At 46.5% G+C, this 27,394-nt stretch overlaps 3 protein-coding genes across 4 annotated transcripts; 1 reads left to right on the top strand and 2 right to left on the bottom strand.

Annotated features, from left to right (window-relative positions):
• Positions 1–989: 989 nt before the first annotated feature.
• On the top strand, positions 990–11,196 carry JOSD1 (Josephin domain containing 1). Its single transcript, XM_067559488.1, is given in 7 exon segments — positions 990–1,079; positions 1,548–2,090; positions 2,093–2,133; positions 2,135–2,340; positions 6,995–7,123; positions 7,257–7,451; positions 8,793–11,196. Coding segments are annotated over 6 exon segments (921 nt in total). The 5' UTR covers positions 990–1,079; positions 1,548–1,840; the 3' UTR covers positions 8,893–11,196.
• Positions 11,197–11,522: 326 nt separating this feature from the next.
• Positions 11,523–15,166, bottom strand: TOMM22 (translocase of outer mitochondrial membrane 22). The gene is made up of 4 exons (XM_067559490.1): positions 15,022–15,166; positions 14,765–14,883; positions 14,175–14,292; positions 11,523–12,251 (listed from the first exon to the last, which is right to left on the bottom strand). Exons 1-4 carry the CDS (start codon positions 15,118–15,120, stop codon positions 12,177–12,179), a joined length of 411 nt encoding a protein of 136 aa, XP_067415591.1. The 5' UTR covers positions 15,121–15,166; the 3' UTR covers positions 11,523–12,176.
• Positions 15,167–15,983: 817 nt separating this feature from the next.
• Positions 15,984–20,498, bottom strand: CBY1 (chibby 1, beta catenin antagonist). Of its 2 annotated transcripts, none has more exons than XM_067559030.1 (5): positions 20,403–20,498; positions 18,412–18,538; positions 17,689–17,794; positions 17,493–17,608; positions 15,984–16,820 (listed from the first exon to the last, which is right to left on the bottom strand). In XM_067559030.1, the coding sequence occupies exons 2-5, from the start codon at positions 18,487–18,489 to the stop codon at positions 16,740–16,742; spliced, it is 381 nt and encodes a 126-aa protein (XP_067415131.1). In that variant the 5' UTR covers positions 18,490–18,538; positions 20,403–20,498; the 3' UTR covers positions 15,984–16,739. The 2 variants fall into 2 exon arrangements, with proteins under 2 accessions (XP_067415131.1, XP_067415132.1); XM_067559031.1 differs by lacking the exon at positions 20,403–20,498 and adding an exon at positions 20,016–20,029.
• Positions 20,499–27,394: the final 6,896 nt, after the last annotated feature.

Genomic DNA, 27,394 nt, shown 5'->3' with positions numbered 1-27,394 from the left:
TGTTCCCACTATAATCCATGTCATCCAGATATCAGCTCCATGCCAGCACCGTGCTCTCAAAACTCCAGACATTGGTGTCATTCAAAAATAAAGAAAACTGCAACGCAGCAACAATGTATTACTCACACTCTTCTTCAGCATTCATCAGTACAGTAGAAAGTATTACTGTTATTGCACATTAGTTACATCACATATGGAGTAGGGAGGAGCGTGTGAGACAATGAAATGAAAAGGGTCAGAATTAAAAAGCTACAATATATATGCAATTCAGAGCTGGTGCTAGGCACAAGCAGACTAAGCAATTGCTTAGGGCCCCAAGCAGCTCAAGGGAGCTCCCATTCATTTTTTATTGTGTGTTCGGGGGGGGAGGGGGCAAAAATATTCCTGCTTTGGGCCCCCAATTGGTTAGCACTGCATCTGATGCAATCCCAGAACAGCATGAAGACTGGGGAAGCTAAGGCAGGAAGGTCTCAGTCTCTGATCCATGCATAGGCTGCAGTCTGTGTGCAAATCAAAACACCATGCAACGGCTGCAGGACTTGTTAAATGGTGGTAGTGAGGGTCTCTAGCTCCTGCCCGGGCTCCAGCTCACATTCTATGCAGTGGTATAGCAGGGCACCACGCAAGCAGCACAAGCCGATGGGGGGGGGCGTAACCCACAATTGGCCTGCAGACTCTGTGGGCCCTGGCCTCGCACACCGTGGGGAACACGGGCTGATTCCGGAGGGTCTAACCTACGGCCAGGCGGCCTGCAGGCTCCGTGCAACTCACTGCCGGCTGGCACCGACTGAAGCTGGCAAGGCAGCGCGCAGGGTCGTGCGCGTGCCCCCTAAACCGCGGAGAGTCAGGGATCAACAGCTGGCAGCTGCCCCCTCCGAGAGAACGTGAAGAGAAGGTTGCAGTGACGTCACATGGGAAGCGCGCCCCGACCGTTCTGGTTACGCACGTAGGCGGGTGCGGGGCGGGGCGAGAGCACGCGCCTTACGCGGGGCGGGTTGGCTGGCTGCGCCTGCGCGGACGTCTGGGGTGGCCGTGGCTGTTGATCCAAGGAGGTCGGGGCTGGCAGTGGCAGGCAAGCGGTGAGTAGAGGGTTCTGGGGGGCACCGCGGCCGCTCCGTCTCCGGGCCGGGCGGGACCGCACCGGACCAGCCCAGCCCAGCCCTCACACCGGGGATCCCCCCGCCCTGGGGAGCTGCCCCCTCCCGCCCTAGCCCCCTCGGGCTTCTCCTGCAATCGGGGATCCCGCCTAGCGGCAGTCCCCTTGGGGGGAGCGGGCCCCGTCCCGCTGCCGCCCCCTGCGCCATACGGTGCCCCCGACCCGGCTGGGCCGGCGCCCGGCTGCCTCCCCAGAGGAGCCCCGGCCCTAGGCACCAAGTGGTGGGGACTGCCTGCTCCCGCCGCTCTCTGCGGGGATCGGAGTAGAAATGCCTCGAGCGGGCCTGGGCTCTCCCTGGGCCCCCCTCGCCTGCCGGGAGCCCCGCGGGAACCTGCCCTGGCCCCATGCGTTGTTCCTGAAGGGCTCATTGCGGCTTCTCTTCCCTGGGCAGGAGCACGGCAGGATTTGGCGAGGAGCTCCCTTCCTCACGCCTTGCAAGAGGTAGCTTCCCTCCCCACCCGTTGGCATCTGCTTTTCAGGACACGGCCACTCCCAAAGGGATGGAGAAAAGCAGCTGAGACGTTCCTGCAAACGGCCTCTGAGACTGGCCTCATCTTACCTAGTTTGGTTTCGTGGGGGTGGGCATTTCTTTCCAGCCTGCTCTGGATCCTTGTAGTAGTGGCGCTACAGACCAAAGGAGATGGAAGAAAAGGAGCGATGTGATAAATTCCAGCTGGTATCCTGATGCTAAAAGGATTTAAATCGTATTTTGATATTTTTTGGGGGGAGGCAGAGGGAAGGAAATACACCAAGAGCAACTTTTTATGGAGTGGGGGAGGAGGGAGCGAGGGAAAAAATGTTTCATGTCCTTACGTGATTTTTGCAACCAACCATCAATTACCAAACAAACTGAAGCACAAGAGGAGAGTTTGCCAGCTGGAAGCAGGATTTGCCTATAGAAGAAGGGAGCAGTGGGCTCTTATTTTGATTGTGGAGGGGGAGAGAAACTTCAGACTCTTCTGTTTCTCACCACCTTCCCCACAACTACCCTACGAAAAAATGAGTTGCGTGCCATGGAAAGGTGACAAAACCAAATCGGAATCTCCTGAGCCGCCCCAGCTGGCACCACTGCGTATTTACCATGAGAAACAGCGTAGGGAGCTGTGTGCTCTCCATGCCCTCAATAATGTCTTCCAGGACAGCAATGCCTTCACCCGGGAAACACTGCAAGAGATTTTCCAGAGGTAGGGCGCACCCTGCACTGGCATTGTTAGTTCCCTTTTTGCACTTTTTTTGCTGGGATGAGTATCCAAAATACTCTTTGGGGGGTGGAGAAGGGGGAGAGGGAGGTTGTTCAGAATCTGATACTGCTGAAGGCTGGACATGACATCTCTATTATGTCACATAAATCTCTTATATCTATGATGCAAAAGCCCTTTCCTTTATTTCCCCGTACCTTTTCCTGTCCCTCAAACTGTTCAAGCTGCCACTTTGTGGTGCAAAGACTCAGGTGAAGATGCTCTTATGTGAAAGGCTAGCCTTAATTATTTTCCCTCATGCTCTTTCCATATGGCTCCCAAATTTCTCCCCTCCTGTATTTAAAAAAAAAAAGTAAATAATTCCCATCAAAATATTTTTAATCTTGTGTTCATGTGATTGGCCTGAGAGTGGGGAGGGTTGGAGAGGACTGAAAAATGGGTCATAATGAGAAATTTTTGATGTAGTTCTGTCCAAAAATTTCTAAACAGCTGCAAGTTAGAAACTATTTCTATGTCCTGTGCTGTACTGTGATCAAATGAGTGACTTTTGGTGTTCATAATTTTTATGAATGAAAGTCTTTAAATATTATTGCCTCTGTATTTTCAGATAGGCAAGGCCCTGTGTACTCTGGCAAGCTGGAAATTCTGCAGCTGTGTTCTGTGACATTGTGGTGCAAATCCTGCAGCAGCTTTGGATAACTTTTAAAAATTGAGGGTTTAGTTTTAACTAAATATGAAAAGGAATAATCCAGTTTGTAGTCTATTTTACTGCAAAATTCAAAGTATTTTAAGCTTTTTCTACATTTTCATAGAAGTACTGAATACTACTTATGAAAGTCACTTAGTTCCACCAATTTACTAAAGGGAATTCCCTTTGATTCTCCATCTTGATATTCATAGTAATCATTGTAGATGCATCTCATTTGGGCTGAAGGTCATTACCAGAATATGAGTCTGTGGAACATGTGAGAAACCAAGCACCATGTAAATGTCCTGGAACTTCATGCCAGGGGATGTGACTTAAAGTCCTTTCTGACATTGATCAAGGTTTGGGTAGTCTTCCAATGCAGACAGACAACACAATGATAGTGCTCCATATCAATGAGCAGGGAGGTGTTTCCCCCTAGCTACTCTTCTGAGATGCAGTAGTCCCATGAGAGTGTTTGGCAAAGAAAATGTGCTACAGACCATCTTAAATTACAGACTACAATACTATCATGAGTAGTCTTCAAAATGGACAATATTGAACATACTAAGAAGTGGAGCTGTCCATCAGTAGTCAGCAATGAAAAATGCTGTTTGTTTTGTTCTAGCAGAAGGACAGAAACTTAATCACAGATGCATGTCTATTGACTGAAGCAAAAGCCTTCCACTAGTGGTCAGAAAGAATAGCCCAATCAAATTAATTGCCCTGGCTATGGTTGGACAATATTGGTACATAGATCTGCTGTATCTCTCTCAGAAGGCTCATTCTGTATGTGTTGTTGGATCTTGATTCAGAAAGATGGTCTTGTCCTACATCCCAATTCATAACCACTCCACCTTGATGTTTGAATCATAAGTTGATTGACTCAGACATACAGAAGTGCAGAAAATCCTGTAACAACCTATGAAAACCTTCTGTATTGACCTTTTTCAGAAGTGGAAAAGGTTTTGCTTATGGGCAGTGGAAAAGAACCTGTCTCCACACTTTGCCTCCATTGTGTCAATCTTGGATTACTTGCTGAATTGAAGGCAAGGAGAGGTTGAAAGACTATGTGCCATCTTTAGCATACTGTGCTTCAGTTGACAACCACTGTCTTCAGTCATCTCACTGTGTGTCATAAGATTCCATAGAGGTTCAGTGAATGTATCCCCACCAGACAGTGAACATATTGAACATGGGTTCTAAACCTGGTGCTGACAAAAGTAATAGACTTGCCCTTTGTGTCCTTACCAGTCACCAAAGACTGCCTTTTTAACTGTAATCACATCTACAAGACAAGTTACTGAATTGCAGGCTTTAATAGTTGATCCTCCCTTCGCTGTATTCCGTAGGGACAAAATATATCCTACATCTTCATCCCAGATCTATAGCAAAAGTTGGGTCTAGGCTTCCATCTGAATTAGATCACCCATGTCCTGGTATTCTTCCTCAAACCTTATTCCTATTCCCAAGAAGTTAGATTGCATACCATATATGTCAAGAGGCTTTTGTTTGCATTTCCACACAACATCTGTCAAAGAGAGCTAGTTTGTGTTCTGAGACCTGGTTAGTCAGGATGACAGTACCTTAGGGTCTTGGGGCTCACTCTGTTGAGGCTGTTGTACATCACGGATGTACTTCCTTAATGTGTTCATTTTATAAACCTGTAGTAGAACTACCTGGAATTCTACATACACGTACACAGTTGTACTTGCAGATTGGAATCTAGATCACATATTCTGTTTTGGGAGTCCAGTTCTGCACTCCTTGTGTAATTAGAACTCCTCAGCTGATCTTTCTGTGGGTTCTAGACCTCCTGTTAGGTGGTGTACACATAAGTAGGAATAGGTAGTGGTAATTCTCCAAGAGAAAATTTTATTCACCAGTAACAGTTTGAGTGTGTTGCCTCTGCATATTGATACTGCCTGCCCACTTTCTCTTTCTTCTCTAAATTCTACTTCTCTAGGACTCAAAAGTTTACAGGAAAGAACAAAAGTGTTTGTAGCCTTATGGCTCTCTTATAAATGTGTGTCTGGACTTTTGGTGCCCAGTGGGCGCTAATTACTAGAATGTAAGCTCTCTGGGGCAGGGTGTTTCTTATTTTCTGTGTTTGTACAGTGCCTAGCACAATGGGATCCTGGTCTGTAATTGGGGCTCCTAAGTGCTATGGTAATAGAAATAATGATGCTTAGCAGCACCAGCCTGCATGTCCTAGAAGTGTAAATATGCAGAGGCAATATTCTTGGAAAAGTAGAGTTAGTGTTGGAAGCGGATATGCTGGAAGTTGTGGCCCAACCACCTGTGTTATGGAGCTTTGGTGTAACCAGTAAAAGCCAGTGGAAATTTTGGGGCCATAATTACTTGTGAATGTTACTGCGTCTCTTTGGCACAGTAATATGCTGAGCATGTTGAAAGAAGTAGTGATTTGACCCTTGCTCAAAAACACACCAGTGATATTAGTAGCCTCTCCTATTAACATCTTGTTTCAAGCCTTCCCACCCTTTTATCAGCCCATCAGTTTTGGGCTGGTTTACTCCAACATACCCTTCTGTGACTGCATTTGAAGACTACCTAGAAGTTTAAACTAGTGCAAAATGCTGCCCACTTAAGCCTTGATGGTGGGACCTGGTTACTTGAAAAGCTGCCTCTTCCCTCCTGTTGTCAAGGGCTTTATGGTGGAATGCTCTAGGATGAGTATTTTCAGCAGACAGACACGTCCATCTGACTGTCCACCAAAGTTTGACAGCCTTCAGGGCACAGTGTAAGAACCAAGGAGGCATCTCTGCTCCCCCAGCATGTGACTTTCCATGCTGGAGCCAGATGCTGGAGCCAGAAGTACTGGAAGCAGCAACCTTTGGACACTACTTATGTCATCAAACTACTTTCTTCAATTTGATCTTTGCTGATATGGCAATCTTACTCCAACTTCCTCTCCCCCTTTTCCTCATGGACCCTCTGCCACTAATTGTGCTTCCCAGCCCCGCCATTGGCCCTCCTCGGCTACTCCTTCCCTATCTCCTCACTCCTATTAACTCATTCCTTCCTGCCTTTTCATCACTGCAAAGCATATTTAAAAAAATACAGAATAACAAAATGTAATTAACTAGATATTTGCCAACCATCACTCTAATTGGTCTGCTTGTATGATATATGCCTTCCTCTCCCTCTCCCCCCATGTCTTGTCTTTCTAGATTGTAAGCTCTTTGGTGCAGAGACTTTCTTCCTATATGTTTGCATAGTGCACAACACGATGAAACCCTGATCCTGACTGGGGCTGTTTAGGTGCTATCATACTAATAGTATGTCTAGGCAAGCTTCTGAGTGAATGTTTAAGTAGCAGTGAAGAGAGATCTACTCACCAGCAATCTTAGCCATTGAGCTATTACTGTAATAGCATTGACTGTTGGTCCATTTATTGGTGGTACTGCTTGTTTTAATAGGTTCCCACGTGCTACAATGATGGATTTTATATACATGTTTACTTCTTCATTGGTAAACATGAAAACTTACCTGCAGCCAAACCACTTTGGGGTGCTGTGAGCTTATCCATTCTTATGAGTTTAGTAGGGTCAGACTCAGTCAATACCTGGGTACTCTTTGAAGGTTTCTCATCTAAGTGATATTGCCCTTTCCCTTCTGAGTCAGGACTGAATCAATATCTTGTCATTTGCTTTGTCTGTGGGCAGGAGATAGAGCAGAACAGGTCAGGTTTTAGATGCCAGGCTGTGCCAGCTGTCTGGGATTTTGAACAGTGATGATGAATAATAAATTAGAAGGTTGTGTGATCCTATTGAATTATCACCTTTCAGCATTGGGCTGAACCTTGTAATAAAACTCTGCATGGGATATGGGTACAACGACCAGTGCTACTTCTAACAAGGGCATGGATGCGTGAGCCTGGGAGATAGGTACAATGAACTCCTGCAACAGTATTCTTTCACTTTGTGTTCACAGACTGTCTCCCAACACTATGGTGACACCACACAAGAAGAGCATGCTGGGAAATGGGAACTACGATGTAAATGTCATCATGGCAGCGCTTCAGACCAAAGGCTATGAAGCAGTTTGGTGGGACAAGCGCAGGTACTGAAAACCAGGACGATGTATGAGGAAGCTTTTAATTGCTAGTTTGGGAGATGGCTGCCTTGAGCTAAAGTTTATAACCGGAAATATGAGAAGTAATTGAATACCATCTCTGCTCTCTCCTCTTGCCCAGGGATGTTAATGTCATTGCCCTCTCTAATGTGATGGGCTTCATCATGAATCTGCCCTCCAGCCTCTGCTGGGGTCCCTTGAAGCTCCCTCTTAAACGACAGCACTGGATCTGTGTTCGGGAGGTGGGAGGCACCTACTACAATCTTGACTCCAAACTCAAGGTGCCAGAGTGGATTGGAGGTGAAAGCGAGCTCAGGTGGGTCTCTTTCTGTCCTAATCCCCCTACTCCCAGCTCCTATTATAGACTGATCATCTGCCTTTATCTAGTGTCCAGTACAATACAGTTCATGTTTTACTGCCACTGTAGAGTGCCATGAATTCTGATAACAAAGACTGAAGAATGGGAATGAAATTCATATGCCCCTCTTGGATCTTACCCCATTTGTCCAATTCTGTGAAGCTAGGAAAACAACTTAGCTAATAGAATTATAGAAGTACAGGACGGGAATGGACCTTAAGAGGTCATCAGGTTCCATTGAAGCTCTGTTAGTGTGTGTGTCCAACAGAGAGATGTTTTAATTTGAAAAATGTAGATTTTTTTTCTTAAGCTTCTACAGTGGCTAGCAAGCCTCTGCCCATTTTCCTGTTCTTTCTGAGATCCAGGTGTCATTTCTGTGCTTGTGCTAAATTTTCCATGTCTTTTTCACATTAGCAAGTAAAACTGTGGTTCTTACCATTCATGGTCAGTGAAGATTCATGTCCTTCTCCCCTCACCTCAAAAACAGTAATGATAGCCTTAATGTCCCAGACAATTTTTTATTCCAGTTTGGGGAATTGTGCTCTGGCAATGTCTGTAGATCTTATCATTCCAGTAAAGTATTAGTGAATAGAATGACATCCTGCCAACCTAAAATTCCATGGGTGTAACTTCCTGTAGAGAAGTAATTCACTCTTCCTATGACTGCTGCTTAATACTGCTGGTTTGAAATAGTTGCTGGTTTCAATCTCAAGGCTGTTGCATTTCAGCATTAAGTGATTCCTGTGTATAACATTTGGGGAACTTTTTTGGCAAAATATATTAAGGAAATTTAAGATTCTCATTTTCATATTATTTAAGCCAGCTTCTACCTTTTTGCTACTGGATAAATCTTCTAGTCAAAGAGAGGCTGAAAAAAATGCATCAGATCCCAGTTCATAGGCTGCCAGTAATCATTCTGTGCCTCTAAGTTTACCATGGCATCCTTCTGTTTTCCTCCCAGTCATCCCACGTTCGGAGGGAAATGCTTTGAAATTGATGAGACTGCTGATCTCTGAAACCCAAAGAAATCAAAGTTTGTATAAACTTTTAGTAAAGTTAAGACTTAATGCCCATGTGGCTCTGAAATAACCTGCCAGGTGGTGTATGGATCTTGTTAGGAGATTTGTAATATGCAGAAAAGTGACTGTAAAAATGACCTCTCCATTGTCTTCCTGTGTATCTTGTAACATCTGCTTACTTAAGTCTTTACTCCGAAGGGGCCTTGCCAAGTCGATATCTATTCTGGATTTTGTTGTTTCACTTCACTTTTGCTCTTGCTTCTTCCTCTCCTTTTCACAGGAAATTTTTGAAACAGCAGTTGAGAGGAAAGAACTGTGAACTTCTGCTGGTGGTACCAGAGGAGGTGGAAGCCCATCAGAGCTGGAGAGCTGACATGTGATCCGGATATGCCGTCCTTTCTCACTACAGCTCCAGTCCCTCCCCCCCACAAACCTCTGATGTCCTCGGACCTGGATAATTGGTGCCCTAGCTCTTCTGCTCTGGAACTTCCTTTTGTTGGGCTCTTTTCTTTCTATATTCATGGTGCAATAGGACAGTGGTATAGGGTATTGTGGGGGGCCAGAATGTATGAGGATGGAAGCCAGTCACTTTTTAATGAGATGGGGAGGAGAGTGAGCTCTGTTGCTTTTAAGCTGGTTGAGTACCTTGCATAGTGCTCTTTAAAATAGGCTTTGGATATAGGCTGTTTGGAACACTCTGCTAATTTCCCCACCCCCAAATATCTTAAAGACTGCTTGTGGTTGGACGCTACTTCTTCCAGAGCTTAACAAAACTTCTTTGGCTGGAAGGTTTCAAGCATGCTGCCTCCACTCTAAAACAGTCTCTCCCTCCAAAGCAAATTATTCTGGATACAAATGCAAATCAGTGGGGATTCTCAGGAAACTCTCTAACACTAGCAATGGTATGGTGCTCTGTAAAATTTCCTGCTTAGTGAGGGTTTGTGCCAAGGGTTAGGGACAATCCATCTACAAAAAGTGGAGCTATTTTTAAAGAAATGCTTGGGGTAGGTGGGGGAATTCTTCTCTAGTGTTTTTAGGGATTTTTGTTCTGCAGGCGGCCTGGATGCTTCTTTCGATAGTGCAGGACAGGCTCATTACAGAGTAGAGGTAGTAACAAGTTTAGGCTGGTTCAGAAGCATCAGGTATCTGGAGTGAGAGAAGCCACCTTAGCCTGTATGGGATTTTCTTTGGTGCAGTGTATGCCATCGTAATTGTTCCTGTATGGGCACTTGTTAGTTCAGGAGCTGATTGCAGAGAAGGGAATAAAATGTAAAGTGTTAAAGAGGGAGAGAATCATTCCCTCTTATTTCCCTCCTCTGTAGAAGACTAGCGATGGCCATGAAAGAGAGAAGAAAAAGAGGGTAGAGAAACTCTTCTACAAATAAAGTAGGAGTTAGGCGAAGCAAAATTAAAGGCAGGTTTTGCAACTGGAAATTTGTCTCCTGTCATCACTAGCAGTTATTGGGGGAGATGCATACAGGGCTCATGAGTGTCCTTCTGGTGGTATGAGCAGACAGTCTAGCATGGTAGCTGAACCAAGTTCTTTGGTTTTGGCTGACAAACATTCCCCTGACTGTTGAATCACCTCACCCTCTGTTCCCTTCTGCAGAGAAAAGTGAAAGAGACAGGGAGACTCCAGTAGGAACACTTCAGTTTTTTTCTGTGCCACCTCAGCCAGGTGCTAGGTGTAGTTTAATCATTCCTTCCACAGCAGAAAGAGGAAATGGTGAGTTTGGGATGGATTTCACACTACTACTGACTCTTCCTGGTCAAGCTACGTTACAACTGTTTGTCTCATTTCCTAATGTACATGCTGTCCTCCCAGTTAAAACAGCAAGTATAGAACAGTAATGGAAAACACCCAGGGTAAGCCAGTGTCTGAAGCTGAACTTACAAACCACCAAAGCCTTCCCTTCACAACAGAAAGCAGAGACCATGTGGCAACAGGACAAGAGTGGTGGGTGTGGTCGACCCCAGACATCCTACAGGCACCATGCTGCAGCCTCCTGAAGACACATTGGGAGTGGCTCTTCTGCACGTTTTACAGTCCAAACTCAATTTCTACAGGAGCCCTACTTCCTTCTTAACACCACATTCCAATGACCAAAACCAGCTGGCAGAATTTTTAAATACATCACAAGCAGGAGTTCTGCTTATGACTTGAAGCCATTTTCTAAGAGGGAAGGAAAAAAAATCTCAACAGCAAAAGAATTTTCTATGCTGATTAAAATCGCACTTTGGAGAGACCCTATTTGCATGGAAGCCACAAGCCAATGGATCAGTGCACAATATGCAAAGATGTTTTAAAAACATTTTGGGGCTACCTCCCTCTATTTGTATCTAATGTCACTGCTTAACCCCTAGGGAAAGGGTGTGATCCAGCTGCTCAGGAAAAGGGAAACTATGATCCCATCCCTAGGGAATAGTGCTGTGGTGACAGAGGGAGAGGAGGGAAACAGACTAATCCTACTGCTTGTGAGTGGGGAAGCCCATGTTTGTTTTCTTGCTTGTTTGGTTTTGTTATAGCCTTGTCTTGGGTTTGTTTACAGAGATGTATTTTGTTTAACCAAATATTAAAAATGGAAAAATCTCCATATAAAGTGTCCTGTCACTTCTGTGTGTTCAGCTGAATTGTTCTGTAACATGGTATGTAAAGGAAAAAATAAATTGTTCTTTGTTATGAAGTTGTGGCCTTCTTGGGAGAAACTACCTTCCTCAAACCACTTCTGAACTCTGATATGAAACTATCTAGCTGATTATAGGCAGCCTTAGGATACCACCCCTGAACCATTGCTAAGGTATCCAAAACTTCTTACCTAGTTAGCTGGTTTGGGAAGGACCCCTCCTCTCTCTCTTCCCACTCCCCCAGCTAATAGCATGTACATAAAACTGGAGGATAACCATCTGTGCAAAGCTGTAACAGCTACTCTAATCTTCCTTTAGTAGCTGGGGACACGAAAATTGAGCCCCCAAGGTGCAAATCCACAAGGGATGTCTACTAAACACACTGTTTAGGTTGAATTTATTTAATATGTAATACAAAAAAGATATGCAGCCAATTTCCTAAGTGTAGTAGTTTTATGATGCAAACAGAATCAGCACAAGTGCACTCTTCTTTAACCAAATATGCTCCCCTTCCCTCCTCCAACAAAAGAAATTGCAAGGAAAATATTTGAGAAGTTTTCCATACAGGACTCTCATGAAACTTACTACTCTTTGTGATCTGCTCTGCCTGGTGGTAAATTCACTTTTCTTCCTCCTATCACTGGCCTCCTCAAGCCTTAAGTTATCCAGGAGAAATACAGGATTTTCGTTTGATGGTAGAATTTATTGGACAAATTGGCCAGAGCTTATCTTTCACCCTGAGGTGGTGTCCCTGGAGGTAAGGCGCCCACAGCAGCAGCTCTTCAATTTAAAGTCTTTGTAACTGCTCACTGCATGGACTGAGTGGAGAAAAGGAAAAACTCATGACCTGTGAAGGAGAAGCTACAGAGACAAGCCCATCAAAAAGAGGTCCAGAACAGGGGATTTTGCCCCATTGTGGATAGCTCCATGTCCCAAAGTTTAAAAAAAGAAAAAATGCCCAGCTTGACAAATCAACAGTTCAAATGAATCAATTCTGAGGTCTCCCCATGTGATACAGATCTGAAGCAGGTTTCAGAAGTTAGATCTTTCCAGAAAGTGGAGGCAGGGCTCCTGGCATACTGCCAGACAGCCCTGTAGTAGGTCCTAAGAGAATCTGCAAGAGATGATACTGGGTTAAACTATTTAAATTAACAAGGATAAAGATTCAAACAGCACAGCACTTCCCCCTCCGAGAGCCCCAGTAAGGAGGGTAAGCACCTCAGAGAATAAGGTCTTTACACTGGTGACTGGGCAACAAAATGGCAGATGAAATTCAATGTTGATAAATGCCCAGTAATGCACAGTGGAAAACAATCTCAATTATACATATAAAATGAAGTGTAAATTAGCTGTAACCACACAAGAAATCTTGAAGACATTGTGAATAGTTCTCCAAAAACATCCATGAAGTGGCAGTCAAAGCTAACAATGTTAGAAACCATTAGGAAAGGGATAAATAAGGCCATAAATATCATAATGCCACTATAAATCCACGGTATGCCCACATTTTGAATACTGCATGCAGTTCTGTTCACCCCATCTCACAAAAAATACATTAAAAATGGAAAAGGTACAGTGAAAGGCAATAAAAATGATTATGGATATGAAGACACTTTATGCTGACAGGAGAGAGCTCTCCCATTGGCATATTACAACCATCTCTGTGAGCAGTGGTAGGTATGTCAGCTGGAGAAGCTCTCCCACTGACATAGTGCCATCTGCATTGGTGCTTATGTCAGTGTAAATTATGTCATTCAAGGGTATTTTATTCACATTCCTGAGCAACATAAATTATAACGACAGAGTTCATGGAGGATAGGTCCATCAATGGCTATTACCCAGGATAGTCAAGGATGCAACCCCATGCTCTGGTTGTCCCTAAGCCTCTGACTGCCAGATGCTGGGGATGGGTCACTCAATAATTGCCCTGTTCTGTTTCTTCCCTCTAAAGCAAGTGGCATTGGCCACTGTTGGAAAACAGGATACTGAGCTAGATGTACCATACGTCTAACCCAATACAGCCATTTTTCTGTTCTGCTTTCATTCTTCAGGGCTGGGAGTGCAGTACTCCTGACACTTTGCAATACCATTCCTCCTCTGCTATGGCAGCTAACTGCTCTAGACTTACTCACATAGCAAATGGAAAACAAGACGTGTCACCCCCGAGTACTATTGGTCATGGGTATCAAACATGGGGCTATATCAGGCCCATATGATGTATTTATGACACCTGTATGATATACTCAGATTGTTCAGAATCTAAGCTTTCCTCCCCACAAATCAGCTTTTAGCCCTCACTGCTGCAAAGAGCACCTTCCAAATACAAACTAAGTGTAAACAATGTCATGTCAGCTGCCTGAGTTTGCAGAGCTTGGAACAACGAATCAGAGTGATGAACTCCCCTGCTCCCTATTAATCTGACTCAGTGGTTTTCAACCCGCAGACCAATTAGTACACAGCTATGGTTCATGTGACATCCTCAGGGCCATACAGGTACTGTGGCTCACAATGGTAAATAGGTTGAGAACCACTGTTCTGACTGAAGCAGCCACTGTAAAATCCAATGATGATATGCCAATGTCAGCATTAACTGATCACTCTAGCAGATGGAATGGGGTAGTGGGTGTGAGTGCAGCTTTGAGGGGAGAGATGCTAGGAATACAGGAATAAATAAAAAGTTTGGTTACTACATGAAGGCTGTATTGTCCCTTTGATCTCTGTGTGAATCTCCCACTGACATCAGTGGGATTTCTGCTGTGGATTGAGGGTAATATGCCATCCTGCCCTAGCCCGTGGACCATAATTAAACATGAAATCAGGCACTCTCCTCTCTGCTAAATGAGTTTGAAACTCCTAGCACTAGAAAAATAAGGGCAGTAGGATGAAGGGGATTCTGGTGACTCAAGCAAGACAAAGTTTATGATGTCCCCAAAACCCGATCAACATCTGCTAACTTCTATGCTGCAAAGCAACCAAAGAGCATTAGCCTGTGTGCATGAACTGCAATGGAGAAAGGGTCTTGAGGCTTCAGCCTCACCTGTCGCTGCTGCAGCTGCTGCTGTTGCTCCATCTGCAGTTTCTCAGTTTCAAATACAACAGGAAGAACCAGGATCATAAAGGAGGTAGACCCAATCCACAGAGCTGCCCTGGAGAATCTAGAGAGGAAAAAAATAATCATGACAGAAACTCTTGATTTCTCTTCCCCCTTTATATGGAACAACAGACCCCTGTTTGACAAACTCCCACAGAGCTCTGTCTGGATACCTCAATCCTGATTTGGACTACTCTTTGCTATTCCAGTTTTGGACACTCCACATAGCTCTGCCAAAGCACCTGACCCTAATCTGTAGCCCCCTTTGCGATTCCAGTACTGGGTCCCATACTCTGCTGTATGCTTTAGCAGGCTGTATAGCGTTACCACGCACGTTCAGCGCTGCCTGCGGGGCCACTTTCCATGGACTCACACACACAAACCCAACAAGCGGCTGTCGGGACAGAGAATGCAGCCAGGCAACATCGCGGTACGTGATAGGCCAATAACCAGCCCTGACCAGAAAAACGACAGGTGGCTTTGCCGACCGACCGACCCGCCCACCGGGGCAGCCAGCCCCAGCGCCGCCTTCTCACCTGTACATTTTTTGGGCCACAGAAAGGGACAAGTCGAAGGTAGCTCCCGCCGCGGCCCGGACGCTCTCCGGGAACATCTCGGTCAGGCCCCAGAGCCGCTCGGCCAGGGTCTCGTCCAGCTGGGGGAGAGGAGAGAGGCTCAGAGTCAGACCCGTGAGATATGACCCCGGGGAACGGCCCCTGCCCAGCGCCCCCCACGCCCAGGTTCACCCCGGACCCGCACATGGAGCCCGCGCCCTGCCCCGGAGGCCTGGTACCTCGTTGTCCTCCTCCAGCTCCTCCTCCAGCTCCTCGGCCTTGCCCAGGCCGCCCTTCGGCAGCAGCTCCTCGGGTGAGAGGGGCGACGCGGCGGCCATGACAGCAGCAAGCAGGAGAGAGGAAGAGCCTGGCGGAGACAGCGGAACCGGAAGAGAGCCGACGAGACGGGGACCCAGCAGCGGCCAGAGAGGCACCGGAAGGGAGGTGAGCGACAGCCACGCGGGAGGGGCTGAGAGCTGGGGGAGACAGCGGCCTCTAGCGGCCTGTCTTGCAACTCCGTCGGTAGTCAGGGCAGCGGACCCTAGGGGCCAGTCACCCGCAGCCACTTAAGCCTGTACTCCAGCCCAGCCGTTTTCTCCCATGGCCCATCACTGCTGCCCCAGGCCCGCTGCACCGCCCCTAGCCTGGGGTATCCTCTCCCCATCTTTCATCTACCAATAACTCCTAGGCGTCCCCCTCCATTGTCCATGGTTTCCTGGCCCCTCTGCTTCCAAAGGTTCATGCCCTGAGCTTCCCCGACGTGTAACAGGCTCGTGCCCCTGAAGGGGCAGTTGGTGCCTCGACACCTTGCTTATCTCTTCTGCTGCAGAGGGAAATGACTAATAGTTGTGCAATGACCCATGGAGGAAGAGCATAATACACCCCTCTCAGATGGAGACAATGTTAGTTTAGTGGATGGGGCATTGAACTGAGACTCAGGAGAGCAGCTTTCTACACCCAGCTCTACCACTGACTTGCTGTGTGACCTCTCTGTGCCTGTTTCCCTTCTCACCCATTGTCTGTCCTGTGTAGTCAGACTGTAAGCTCTTCAGGGCAAGGACTATTTCTCACTTCATGTCTGTAGTGTCTAGCACTCTGATGCTCTGCCTTCAGTTGGGGTCTCTAGGTGCTACTGTAATATGCGTGCCTGTGGCCTGATCCCTACCTTAGCAAGAATGTAACAGACACAACGTGATTTGTTTTAATTTAACTTTATAAAAATGTAAGAAACACTCAGGAGAACAAACATTCTAGAAACCCACCTGTCAATGGCAGGAAGCAGAGTTAATGGTTTATACAATAATAATAAATATCTGAAAGGGAAAGACTGTTTTAGTTTAGGATGTATTTTGATTTTGAGAAGAGGAGTCAGGGAAAGGGCCAATCTGGAGCTTCTTAGATTGAAACCATTAGCAAGGGGACCCACACAGAAGCTGCTAACCAGAGACACTAAGGTCACACATGTATACAAGACATCTTCCCTACCATCCACCTGCACATACCCCATGCTCACACTACAGGACTCTTGCCCAGCTCTCCTTGAGAAAACAGATTATTCACAAGTGCCTTCACCAATTGCTCTCTGCCTTGAGTGGCAAGTCTACAAAGGACAAGTGAGAGGTGGAGTAAAGATATTTGGGCAGAAACAGTTGTTCATTACTACTGAATATGTCCTAGGGTGACTTCTTGAGACCACTGAGACAATGGTTATCCAGCAGCTCTATGGAGTAATATAGTAGATGCCTTCTGATACTACTGGAGGCCTCATTAACATTCCAAGCCTGGGAACTTGGTTACCTGTCCAGCAGACTGTAATATCACCATATGCTACCAAGACAATGAAGCTGTGACAGCCAGGCTTGGATTCAGCTGTAGGAGCCCTGCTTGCCTGGGTGATGGAGATTTCAAACCAGATTCCCTTGTTTGCCCATCCCCTAGCCCCGTCTCTTGTAGTTGTTCACTTCCTCCTCCGGCTGTGACTCTTCAGGTCCTCCAGCTCCTTCTCCATCAGATGGGACTCAGCTGTAGTCTCAGAGAGCTGCAATCAAGAAAAGACAAGAATTAGAGTAAGAATAATCCTTCACATCCCCATGGAGTATTGCTTTTACAAGGCAAAAACCAGAACAAGGAAAGTACTATTTAACCTACATCTCTAAAGTCCCTTTCACCCACCAGGATCCCCAAGCACTTTATAGACGTACACCACAAAAATGCAGGCACCTTTGGGTTCTGTCTGTAACACACTGTACAACAGATTTTAGAAGTGAAAAAGAGCTTCTCCAGTTAATACTTTGGATTTCATAGCACACTCTGTCCAGAGATCGCACAGAGATTTACAAATATGAATGAATTAGCTTTCACCCATGTGAGGTAGAGAAATATCACTCTCATTTTACAGATAGAGAAACTGAGGCATAAAGGTTCAGGCCCCTCCTCTCAACTGTGGTACTCACTGAAATCAAGCTCTTCTGCTGAAGGGACCTCGACCTTCTCTTCCTCTTGGGGAAGAAGTGGATGAGGTCAGTCTTCACTCTAACACAATCACTACAGTGTTAAGCACTTCTCTAACAACAGGGTAGGGCTCAGTCTCAATGGGAGCAGGGATACAGGCCAGCATTAGGACCTGTGTTTTCGGGATGACCCAGAGCTCTTCGCTCTGTCTCCGGGGCATTTATGATCACTTCAGAGAGGTGAATCTCCCCATTCTCACCATGTCCAACAGGATATCGACTTTCAGACGCAGGAGATTGTTCTCTTCCTCCAGCTGCTGATTCCGCTTGCGCAGGCGCTGTGTCTCCCTGCGATCCCCGCTGCTGCTCCCCGACTCTAGAGGAGAGAGAGGCCAAAGTTATAATCAGATCACTCCACAACTTTCCCAGACCAAAGCAACAGGAGTTCTTCCTCACCTGCTATCCACTGGCCATTCTCAAACTTCAGGCTCTGTCCAGTGAGGTTCATGTTGGGAGTGCCATAGTCCAGGCCCAGCTCAATTTCACGAGTCGATCTGTCCAGCTGCAGAAAAAACTCAATGTTTTCTAGGACTTTCATTTTCTCTTTCCATACTTTCCCTCACATAAAGTGACTGGCATTCTTGTAAAAGGTGCTGGATCAGTGGCCCTGGAACCTGATGTCCTATTATTAACCCTGCACATGCCACTGGAACGCAAGCATCTGTCTCTCATACACCCCTACAGAGTCTCCTTCCAACATATGTCAGCCCTGAACTAAAGGGGCTATCTCTAGGGACATGAAGGGAGTTCGTTTGCCAGGGCCTATTCTATCTTTGGTGCCAGTTGTAAGGAAAGCCCCTGTCCCACTGGGGTCTGCATTAAGAGCACACATTAGAAGTTTCAGGTACAGTGAATCTGGCTTTTGAATGAAGAAGGAGTGAAGTATGCCACTAACTAAACATTCCACTTCTGCTCTCACTATCCAATCACCAGTAAGCAGAGCAGTCATGACTCTGGACCAGAGGAGGAAGGAGAAACAGATGGGAATATGAGAGAGGAGGTTGGGGGGAAGTGTCTAATACTTTGTCATGATAGTTGTTACTGTAACATTTCTAAGGCAGACCATCTGCCCCTTGTTATTAAAGGGTTGATAGAAGATCTCTAGAACCCAGCACTTACCGAGTGCAGGTTGGAGAGAGAAGCTGATTTCCTCGGTGGGGTTTTCTTTGGACTGAATGTGTTCCCAAAGAGAGGCATGGCTTCCCAATCTTTAACCCTGTTCACCTCTGCTGCCTTTACCTGTTTTCTAGACACAAGGAAGAAACAGAGAAAAAAAAAGCTCAGAAGTTTCAGATCTTATCCATTTCACCTCACAGGAGGATGATTCCCTATGGAATATTTAGGATTTCCAGTTTCTGCTGTTTGTTGGTTTCAATTTTCAGTATTTATACTTAGACAAATTATGGCTTTAAAAAAGTAAAATGTTAGGATATGTTTAAAATCTCTGTTTAAAAAAAATTGAGTCTTATTTTAAAAAGAACTCTTCTTAAGACCTAGAGATGAGCCTTCAGTGAGTGAGAATCTTTTTAGGTGGTCTCTGAAAAAGACTCTTCATAGGTGTACATATTATAATTTTAGAGTGTTTTCAGTTGCTATTTTATAGAAACCTACTGATTTCCTCAAGTAATTGCTCTGCTGGGTATTTTATCAATTTTAATCAGTTGTATTCTAAAAACTAGAAACCCCAAGTATATTTTCAGCTTTGTTCAGTCCCGTTTTAAAAAGAATAAAGCTTCTTCATGAACCATTCACCCTGAATAGCCTCAACTGCCTGGAGTAAGTAATATCTTCAGGTTATGTTTTCACTGTGTAGTTAACCCAGACTCTTACCTTGGCTTTAGCCCTGAACCCCATACTATCACCACACAAAAGCTTTGACCTGCCTTTGGAGTGGCTTTAAATCCAGATTTGTTTGCCTGGCTGGGGGTTAGAGCCTGGGTTCTGCTTTAACTCAGGCTCTGACCCATCCACATTGCAGTATGAATGCAAACTGTAACCCAGGTTACATAATTTAGGTGCTGCTAATCCTCCAGTGCCTTCCCACAATCCCCCACTGCTGGATTTTCCTGATCTCCTGTCTACTCTCTTCTCCTGCACCAGAATTCTACACCAATTTATATACACTGGTTTGGTGTTTAAATCCCACATTCCACATGGCCTGCACTGTGTAAGATGGAAGTGCTTTAGTTTATTGACTTGGTAGGCTTGACACACTGCCCCACGGGGGCCTAGGAAGGACAGATGAGTTCTTACACAACACAATTCCTTGAACAGCTCCTCTTAGTGTAGTGCTAAGGACCATGGGATATACTGCCCCCTGAAATCCTAATGCCTAATCCAGGTTACTCCAGCACCAGTGGGGACATGGCTACACTGGTGACACCTGAGTATGGCTCAGCAAGGTGGATGTTCACATGAGGGTTTGGCTAACCCAGGTTCCCACCCTGGGTGCCAAAATCCAGATTAACTCAGCAGTGAAGACACACTCCTTACTCACTTCTCCCCTTGAAACCCCTGCACTGGGAAAACCTGTGGCTGGGCAGCAGAAGCCTTTCCTTCCTATTCCCTTGGAATCTGGGTCACCTGCCCAGCTGGAGCAGTGCAGACCCCAATGCTAATGGGACAGCTCTGCCCATATGGCTGGGGTTGCCACAGGGAGCCTGTCACCGCAGTATCTAGGCGCTGCTGCATCCAGCCACCCAGATCCTGGAGGGGAGTTATACCAGGAGCCAGGCCTCGCAGCCTAGCGGGACGCGCTGGCCCCCGGCCCCTCTTCGGAATCGGCGCCCAGGCCACGGGCGCGCGGGCTAGGCGAGGAGCCTCCCTCCCTCGCTGCGCGCGCCCCCTCACGGCGGGGCAGGGGCTGACTGGGCACCACGTGCTCGACCCGAGATGGGATCCGGAGAGCGCCGCTCATCGGCCACCGTCCGCGCAGCGCAGCCCACGCGTCGCTCGGGGGACACGCACACGTGCTCGCAGGGAGGGGGTGTCGGGGTGTCAGTGGAGATTTTGTCTCTTTACATCAAAAACGGGGCTGAAACATTCGGGTCCCCCCGACCCTTCTAGTTCCCGCAAGGGGGCGCCTCATCATCTCCCCTTCCCCGCCTCACCTGCACCAAGAAGAGCCCCAGCCCCTGAGTCACTTCATTTGTTGTGCCCCCAACACCAGCCGTCTTGCGCGCAGGCGCATCCGACTCCGAAGAAGTCCATAGCTACCGCGCGGCGGGGGGAACTCGAGGGAAGGGGTTAGGACTCTACCACTGGGAAGAGGGGAAAGCAGGGGAGCGGTACAATGTTATTCTGTATGAAGGCATACATTCAAATACATTATCTCCCCAGGGCTCTGCTCCTGAATGGAACGATCCGTATTCAGCGCCCCAGAGAGCGTTCAGAGGTATGAACCGGTATCAGATGTCGGACCCCCCATCAACAGCCCGGAATGGTAGTGTCGGTGTCGGACTCGGGAACGGCCGCGCGGGGGAGACTCTGAAGCTAGATTATACCATGGAAGGGGACAGGGGGTGTGCGCGCGCGAGCTAACGGAATTCTCTCTGTAAACCTATTAACTCACCTCGAGTTCCTCGTCTCCCCTTCCCCCGCCCAGTGGGAGCGGCAGCTCCCTTCCGAGTGCGGAGAATGGTTTGGGCCCGCAGGGTTGCCATGGTGATAGAGGGAAGCCTAGCGAGAAGCGGGTGTTGAACCCGCGGCGCCGCTCAAGTCCCGCCGGCCCGGAAGATTCCCGCCTATCTCCTCCTGGGGGCTCGGCGCGAGCGCGCCGATCAGGTGAGCTGCGCGCGGGGTCGGGTAGCGGGCCCGAGACTCCTCCCGCGGCAGCTCCTGGTCCCCGCCAGGCTTCAGCCGCCCTCAGCGCCGCCGAGCCGCTCCGAGCGGTGTGTGGAGGAGCGGAGGCGCCCGGAGCCCGGTCGGGGCTGGCAGCTGGGGGGTTACAAATCCCGCCCTGTGTCAGTCAGCCGAGCCCCTCTGGGCTGGGGGTCTGCGCTGCACCGCGGGCAGCCCGGGAAGGGACAGCGAAGGGGGCTTTAGGCTGCCTTTGTACCCTCCTCCCTCTCCCCCCACTCTGAACTGCTCCAGGGGCTGAAATGGTTCCTGGGGCGGCAACTTGGGCAGCCCGAGGGGCTCCTTTGAGTTCCGGCAGCCTGGTCAGGGCTGCCTATGGACATGGGAAGAGGTGCTAGCTCGAATGCCCCCTGCACCCGTGGGGCCTGTGGCTGTCCAGTGCTGCCTGGGCCTGGGCAATTCTCCCCTGCTGGCCAACTGCCCGAGGATGCCCGGTGTGACAGCCCCAACCTTTCCGGAACGGGGGCTGGAACAATTTGTGTAGGGGGGCGGAGCGATGGGTGCTGAGAAGCATTGAACTGAACTGTAAACCCTCTATTTGATGGAAACCAGTTCAAGACAGCGGGAGCACCCCTGGTTCCAGCACCTATGGCTGCTGGGCTGGGGAGTGACACTTGTCGGCCTCCATCTATAAATTATTCAGACAATAAACACGGAAACCAAAGTTGCTGTGTCTAAGTCCCTTTTCAGAGAAGGTGCATTTTTAAGGCAATGTGGTGGTGTAACTGTGTTGGTCCCAGGATGTGAGAGAGAAAGTAGGTGAGGTAATATCTTCTATTGGGTCAACTTCTGTTGGTGAAAGAGGAGACAAGCTTTCCAGATCGCTCTTCTTCAGACCTTCAGCTCTGGTGTAGCTTGAAAACTCTTATTCTCATTCACCAACAGAAGTTGGTCCAGTAAGATATTACCTTGCTCACCTTGTTCCTCTTTTAAGGAAACTCATTTTCATCTGGACAAAGGGCCACTCTCCACTCCTCCCTCCCAATCAGCTTCTTTCTCAGATTCCCAAATGGGAATAATCTTGGTTGATATTGTAATACAGTAACTTTTGACTGGTTTGCTTGCTGCTCATTTGCTGGAGGAAAGCCCAGACATCTTGCATCATACTCTAAAAATGCTACCAAAACCAGATATTTTAATGTCCTCCTTCACCCTAAAGTTTTTCTTACCTTCCACGTTTCCCATTTATTACTGTTTATTATAGTGCTATAAGTGTGTAAGGCACTGTACAAGTGAAGTATATAACAAGGTGCCTGCCACAAGGAAATTACAGTTAGAATTTTAAAAGAAAATCAAATAAATACTGTGTGAGAACAAGTGGTGTCACAAAACAACTCTCCTCTGGAAACGTGAGCTTACTGAATCCTTGCTTATGCCCTAAAACACAGCCTGGCTGTTTCCATTGTTATGGGGAGAGACATCCTCTGAGGACTTTCTCCCACTCACATGAGCCCCATAACTCTCTTGACCTTTCCACATGAGGTGCAGTGTCCTTACTGCCTGTGGCAATGAAGACTAAGGCCTTGTCTACACTACAAAAATTTGTCAACATAAGATATGTCAACTTTCAGCCAGTGATGGCTGATGTCCACACTGCTATCCTTGGGTTGATGTAGTGTATTCTCACCAGGATCACTTCCACCGACCTAAGGTGCAGTGTGGGGGGAGCCCAGAGGCTCCCTGTGGGCTGTCCCTCCACCACTCCCGATTCTAGCTGGGATGTGGAGACTTCCCCACTCCCAGGCCGTGAGCTGTCTGCAGCCTCCCGTGTCCTGCCCAGTCCTGGCTCTGAGCTGGAGTGGGCTGGAGCAGCCCGCTTCTGGGCTCACAGCTGGGAGGCAGCCTCCTGCGCCCTGGCTCGGAGCCGGCTGCAGCCTCCCGCAGCTTGCCCAATCCCCACTCGCAGCCGGGAGCTGGTAGGCAGCCACCTGCACACTGTCTTGCTGGCGTCCCCAGCTACCAGTGGGGTAGCAGCTGCTTGCGGTTTGCCAGCATCCTCGACTGCCAGCGGGGCGGCAGCCGCCTGCAGCTTGCTGGCCTCCTGGGTTGCCAGTGGGGCTGCAGCCACCCACGCCCCAGCTCACAGTGGGCGGCAGCCTCCCGTGGCTTGCCAGATTTTAGCTTGCAACTGGGAGCCAGGCAGCAGCTGCTCATGCCGGGCTCGCAGATGGGAACCGAGCAGCAGTCTTCCCAGCTCCCGGTGGCAGCAGGCAGCAGCATCCTGCACCCCAGCTGGCAGCCGGTAGGGGCTTGCAGAGTCCGCTTGTCAATTTCACTGCTCTAGCAAATGTGTGTACACTAGCACTGTTTTGTGGACAAAAGCTGACTTTTGTCAACAAAACTCTGTAGTGTAAACCAGGCCTTATAAAGAGGGACTTTAGTACAAGCCTACTCAAAGTGACATCCAAAAATGTTTGTCAAAGGGGATTTGGTTTTGAAGACAGTAAAGTGGGAGAGGGGAAGAAAAAGAGGTTCTATAAAAATATTTTTGTAATGGAAATGTTTTGTCCCCACTTTGCTAGGAATTAGTTTGTATTTTGCACTGGAAACATGGCAGCCCAAATAATACTTCACCGATGACTTCCTTCCAAGAATTTATGGGGGTATTGCCCCTGCAACAAGCACAGGAGACTGACATCATGCAGCAGAGCCTAGATGAGAAACCTTCATGTATCTTTTGCCAGTAAACAATCAACGCTAGAGGGTCACATAATGTTGCTTATATAGACCAAACTGTACACCGAAATGGGCACCTTGCCCTTCCACTCATTGCCCCCACCCCCACCATGGCCAGAACTCTAATTTTGGTAAACATTAGAAAACCCAAAAGTCTGATTTCCACTGTCTCAAGTGGAGGTTCAAAGATTTCAAACACACTGGTTTAGAAAAAACAATAAAACAAGTTTATTAACTACAGAAAGATACATTTTAAGTGACTACAAGTAATGAGGCATAAAAGTCAGAATTGGTCACAAAGACAATAAAAAGATAAAATGCAAACTAATCCCTAATTTAGCAAGCTAAATAGATTCAAAGCTAAGGTTATTCTCACCACCTGCTCTTTATTGACTGGAAGCCTCCAGGCCAGGACCCCTCCCCAGTTCACTGTCTCTTCAGGGATTGTTGCTGCAGTGAATAGAGAAGAGTGATAATTTGTGTTGTGAGTGTTCTCTATTCTTATATCATTACTCCCTTTTTGAGGATTATCTCAAGCGGGGGTTCAGGTGACAGCCAGTCTCTTTACACAGCAACCCCCAGTTATTCTATTGTCAATATTTAGAGTTTTTGCTTACACCCTTCTTTCTGTTGAAGAATGGCTGTTTAACTAGGTGATGGTCCACTTGACTTTGTTGACTCCTGGCTTAGGTGTTGGTTTGTCTTTTGTTTCTGAGGAACTGGTTTGTGCCTGCTTTTCTAAATTTGGAGCATGTTACAGCAGTGTTTTACAGTGGAATCTCATAACTTTACATACAATGATGCCACACATATTTTACCAGGACAATAATGTTCAGCAGATTATGAGTTTTCAAATGATATCTCACAAGGCATACTTTGTACAAAATGTATCATGGTCTTATAAAAAGGGTGAACATGGTGTACAGATTGTCACAGGTATTTATTGGTATGGATTGTATTTCAATGGTGGCAGGTTATTTAGAGCTTATGAGAAGCACCTTTTATGAGGCAAAATCAAAATAAATAAATATCCCTTCCCTTTTAAGTTTTAAAGGACTCCCCAATTTGCCAAACATTTTGTTGTAGTCCAAAGTCTCTTGCTCCACTGTACGAATACCAGTTGAAAGGGGTTTGGAGACTTTCCTGAAAGATTTGGACTGTGCAGTTAGTGAGATAATGAATCAGGGGGCAGAGGCAAGAGAAAACAAGACACACACAGAGGAAATATGGAAGAGAAATAGCAACAAAGAGAGAAGGTATCAGAAAAAAAGTAGAATCTTGATTTTTGTCTGGTTTGTTACACCTATTAATACACTCCAAAGAGATTTCTTAACATACCTTCCATCTCAGTGTGCCTAATTGGCAGTATGCAGAAAGTGAACCAGAAAATTGCACATTTGGAACTGGAGGTGAAAAAATTCCATGCTAGTGACTCGGTGAGTAAAGACAGTTTGCTGCAGCATATGCAAGGAAAAGCATAGACTTAGCTGTGTCTCCTGATGGTACATCTGGGCACGGCATCATTCCAGCAGGATAGGTGTAGCAAAACAGTGGCCTTCTGTTCCTTCCAAGGAGAGTCTAGGTGCTGGAAATTACTAAGTGCTTTAAAGGTGGAAAATTTATAGGGAGGATACCCTAAAATTAGAACAGAAGCTTGCAGTTTTGAATGGGGATTTTGTGAATTAACTGTGTATGTGTGTGTATGTAAGTATTAGGGAGAGGCGAGAGAATGGACGAGCAATGGCAAGAAAGGGAATAACAAAAGAAACAGCAAGCAGGAGAAAGAAAGAGTTAATTGACTATAGAATTATAATATTTCAGAACTGAAAACATTTGAGCTCAAGTAGCTGCTTTAGGAATCCGGGGTCCTTTTGTTCCCAAGCCCTGACATTTAGTGGAGAATTAATCTGTAACACCAATTTCTATTATATTTGTTGTTGTTGAAGGTGATTGAGGACTTGGAATCATCAAACAGACACTCTGGACAGAAGAGCTTCAGAAGAGAGAAGAAGCACTACAAGACATCCAGGGACAGAGGCACACATGATTTCTAACTACATAGCTTTGGGGTTGTTACTGGGGAGATGGGTCCAGATCAGGACATTTCCTGCCAATTAATACTGGGGTATTAATGATCCCTCTTCCAGTGGAGTCACATATTAGGACATTTCTTGCAAACTCCAGATTGAAATGCCACCAGCATCTCAAGCAGCACACACCCTCATTGTGTATTTGGGGTAGCAGAAAGTGTAATTTTACCATCTAATTTTTGGAATTCTGAATGTACAAACAGTGTGTGCCCTCATATCCTGGAGACAGCTCTAGATTCCTGACCAAGACTTTGAAACAACCAAAGAAGACACCTCTTGCAGAGAATCCATGACAGGTTTTGAGCCCAGTGAATAATTGAGACAGGGTTTGGGGAATTTAGGCTCTGAATCTGCAAACACTTATGCCCATGGTGAATTTTTATGCATGTGGATAATTCCATTGAGTTCTATGGGGCTATTCATGTACATAAGTATTTGCAGCATTGGGACCAGAATGAATGGTGTGAAGCTAAACCTGCAGTGTAGATATGATAAATAATATTTGGTGTCACATATGTCACTAGCAAATCTCATTGTTTTGATTTAAAAAACCCTCAGTAACCTGGAACACAGATTATGCATGAGCTCCCCTTAAACTACTAAGAGCTTAACGCTTTGGCATATTTATTTTTCAGTTTGCATTTCTATGGCACTCATGCCTAGAGTAACTGAGAACCTCATAAAGATTAATGAATAAAGCCTCGTAACACTACTGTGAAGTGACTTGGTACCACGCGATATTTTGATTAAAAAACTAGAACAATATAAAATTAACATAGCACACACTAAGTGGATTAAGAACTGGCTAACTGGTAGGTTTCAAAATGGAATAGTAAATGGGGAATCGTCATTGAACGGATGTGTATCCAGAGGGTTCCCACAGGGATGGTTCTTGGCTCTACGCTATTTGACATTCTTATCGATGACCTGGAAGAAAACATAAAATCATCACTAATAACGTTTGCAGCTGCAAAAAAAATTGAGGGAGTGTTAAATAATGAAGAGGACAGGTCACTGATTCAGAGCAATCTGGATTGCTTGATAAACTGAGTGAAAGCGAACAATATGGATTTTAATATGGGTAAATGTATACATCTAGGAACAAAAATGTAGACCATACTTACAGGTTGGGGGACTCTATCCTTGGAACTAGTGAAAAAGATTTGGGATGGGAGTGGGGGGGATCAGCTGACCAGGAGCTGCAGTGTGACTCAGTGGCCAAAAGAGCTAATGCAATCATGGGATGCATAAATGGGAATCTTGAATAGGAGTAGCAACATTATTTTACCTCTATAATTGATACAGGTGCTACCACTGCTGGAAGATTGTGTCCAGTTCTGGTGCCCACAATTCAAGAAGGATGTTGATAAATTGGAGAAGGTTCAGAGAAGAGCCACAAGAATGATTAAAGGATTAGAAAACATGCCTTATAGAGATAGACTCAAGGAGCTCAATCTATTTAGCTTAACAAAGAGAAG

Source organism: Emydura macquarii, unplaced genomic scaffold (assembly GCF_026122565.2).
Source record: "Emydura macquarii macquarii isolate MOO-44397 ecotype Brisbane River unplaced genomic scaffold, CSIRO-AGI_Emac_v2 contig_2205, whole genome shotgun sequence".
NCBI lineage: Eukaryota > Metazoa > Chordata > Testudines > Chelidae > Emydura > Emydura macquarii.
The sequence above is the reverse complement of the archived record's forward strand: the minus strand, read 5'-3'. Positions and strand labels throughout refer to the sequence as shown.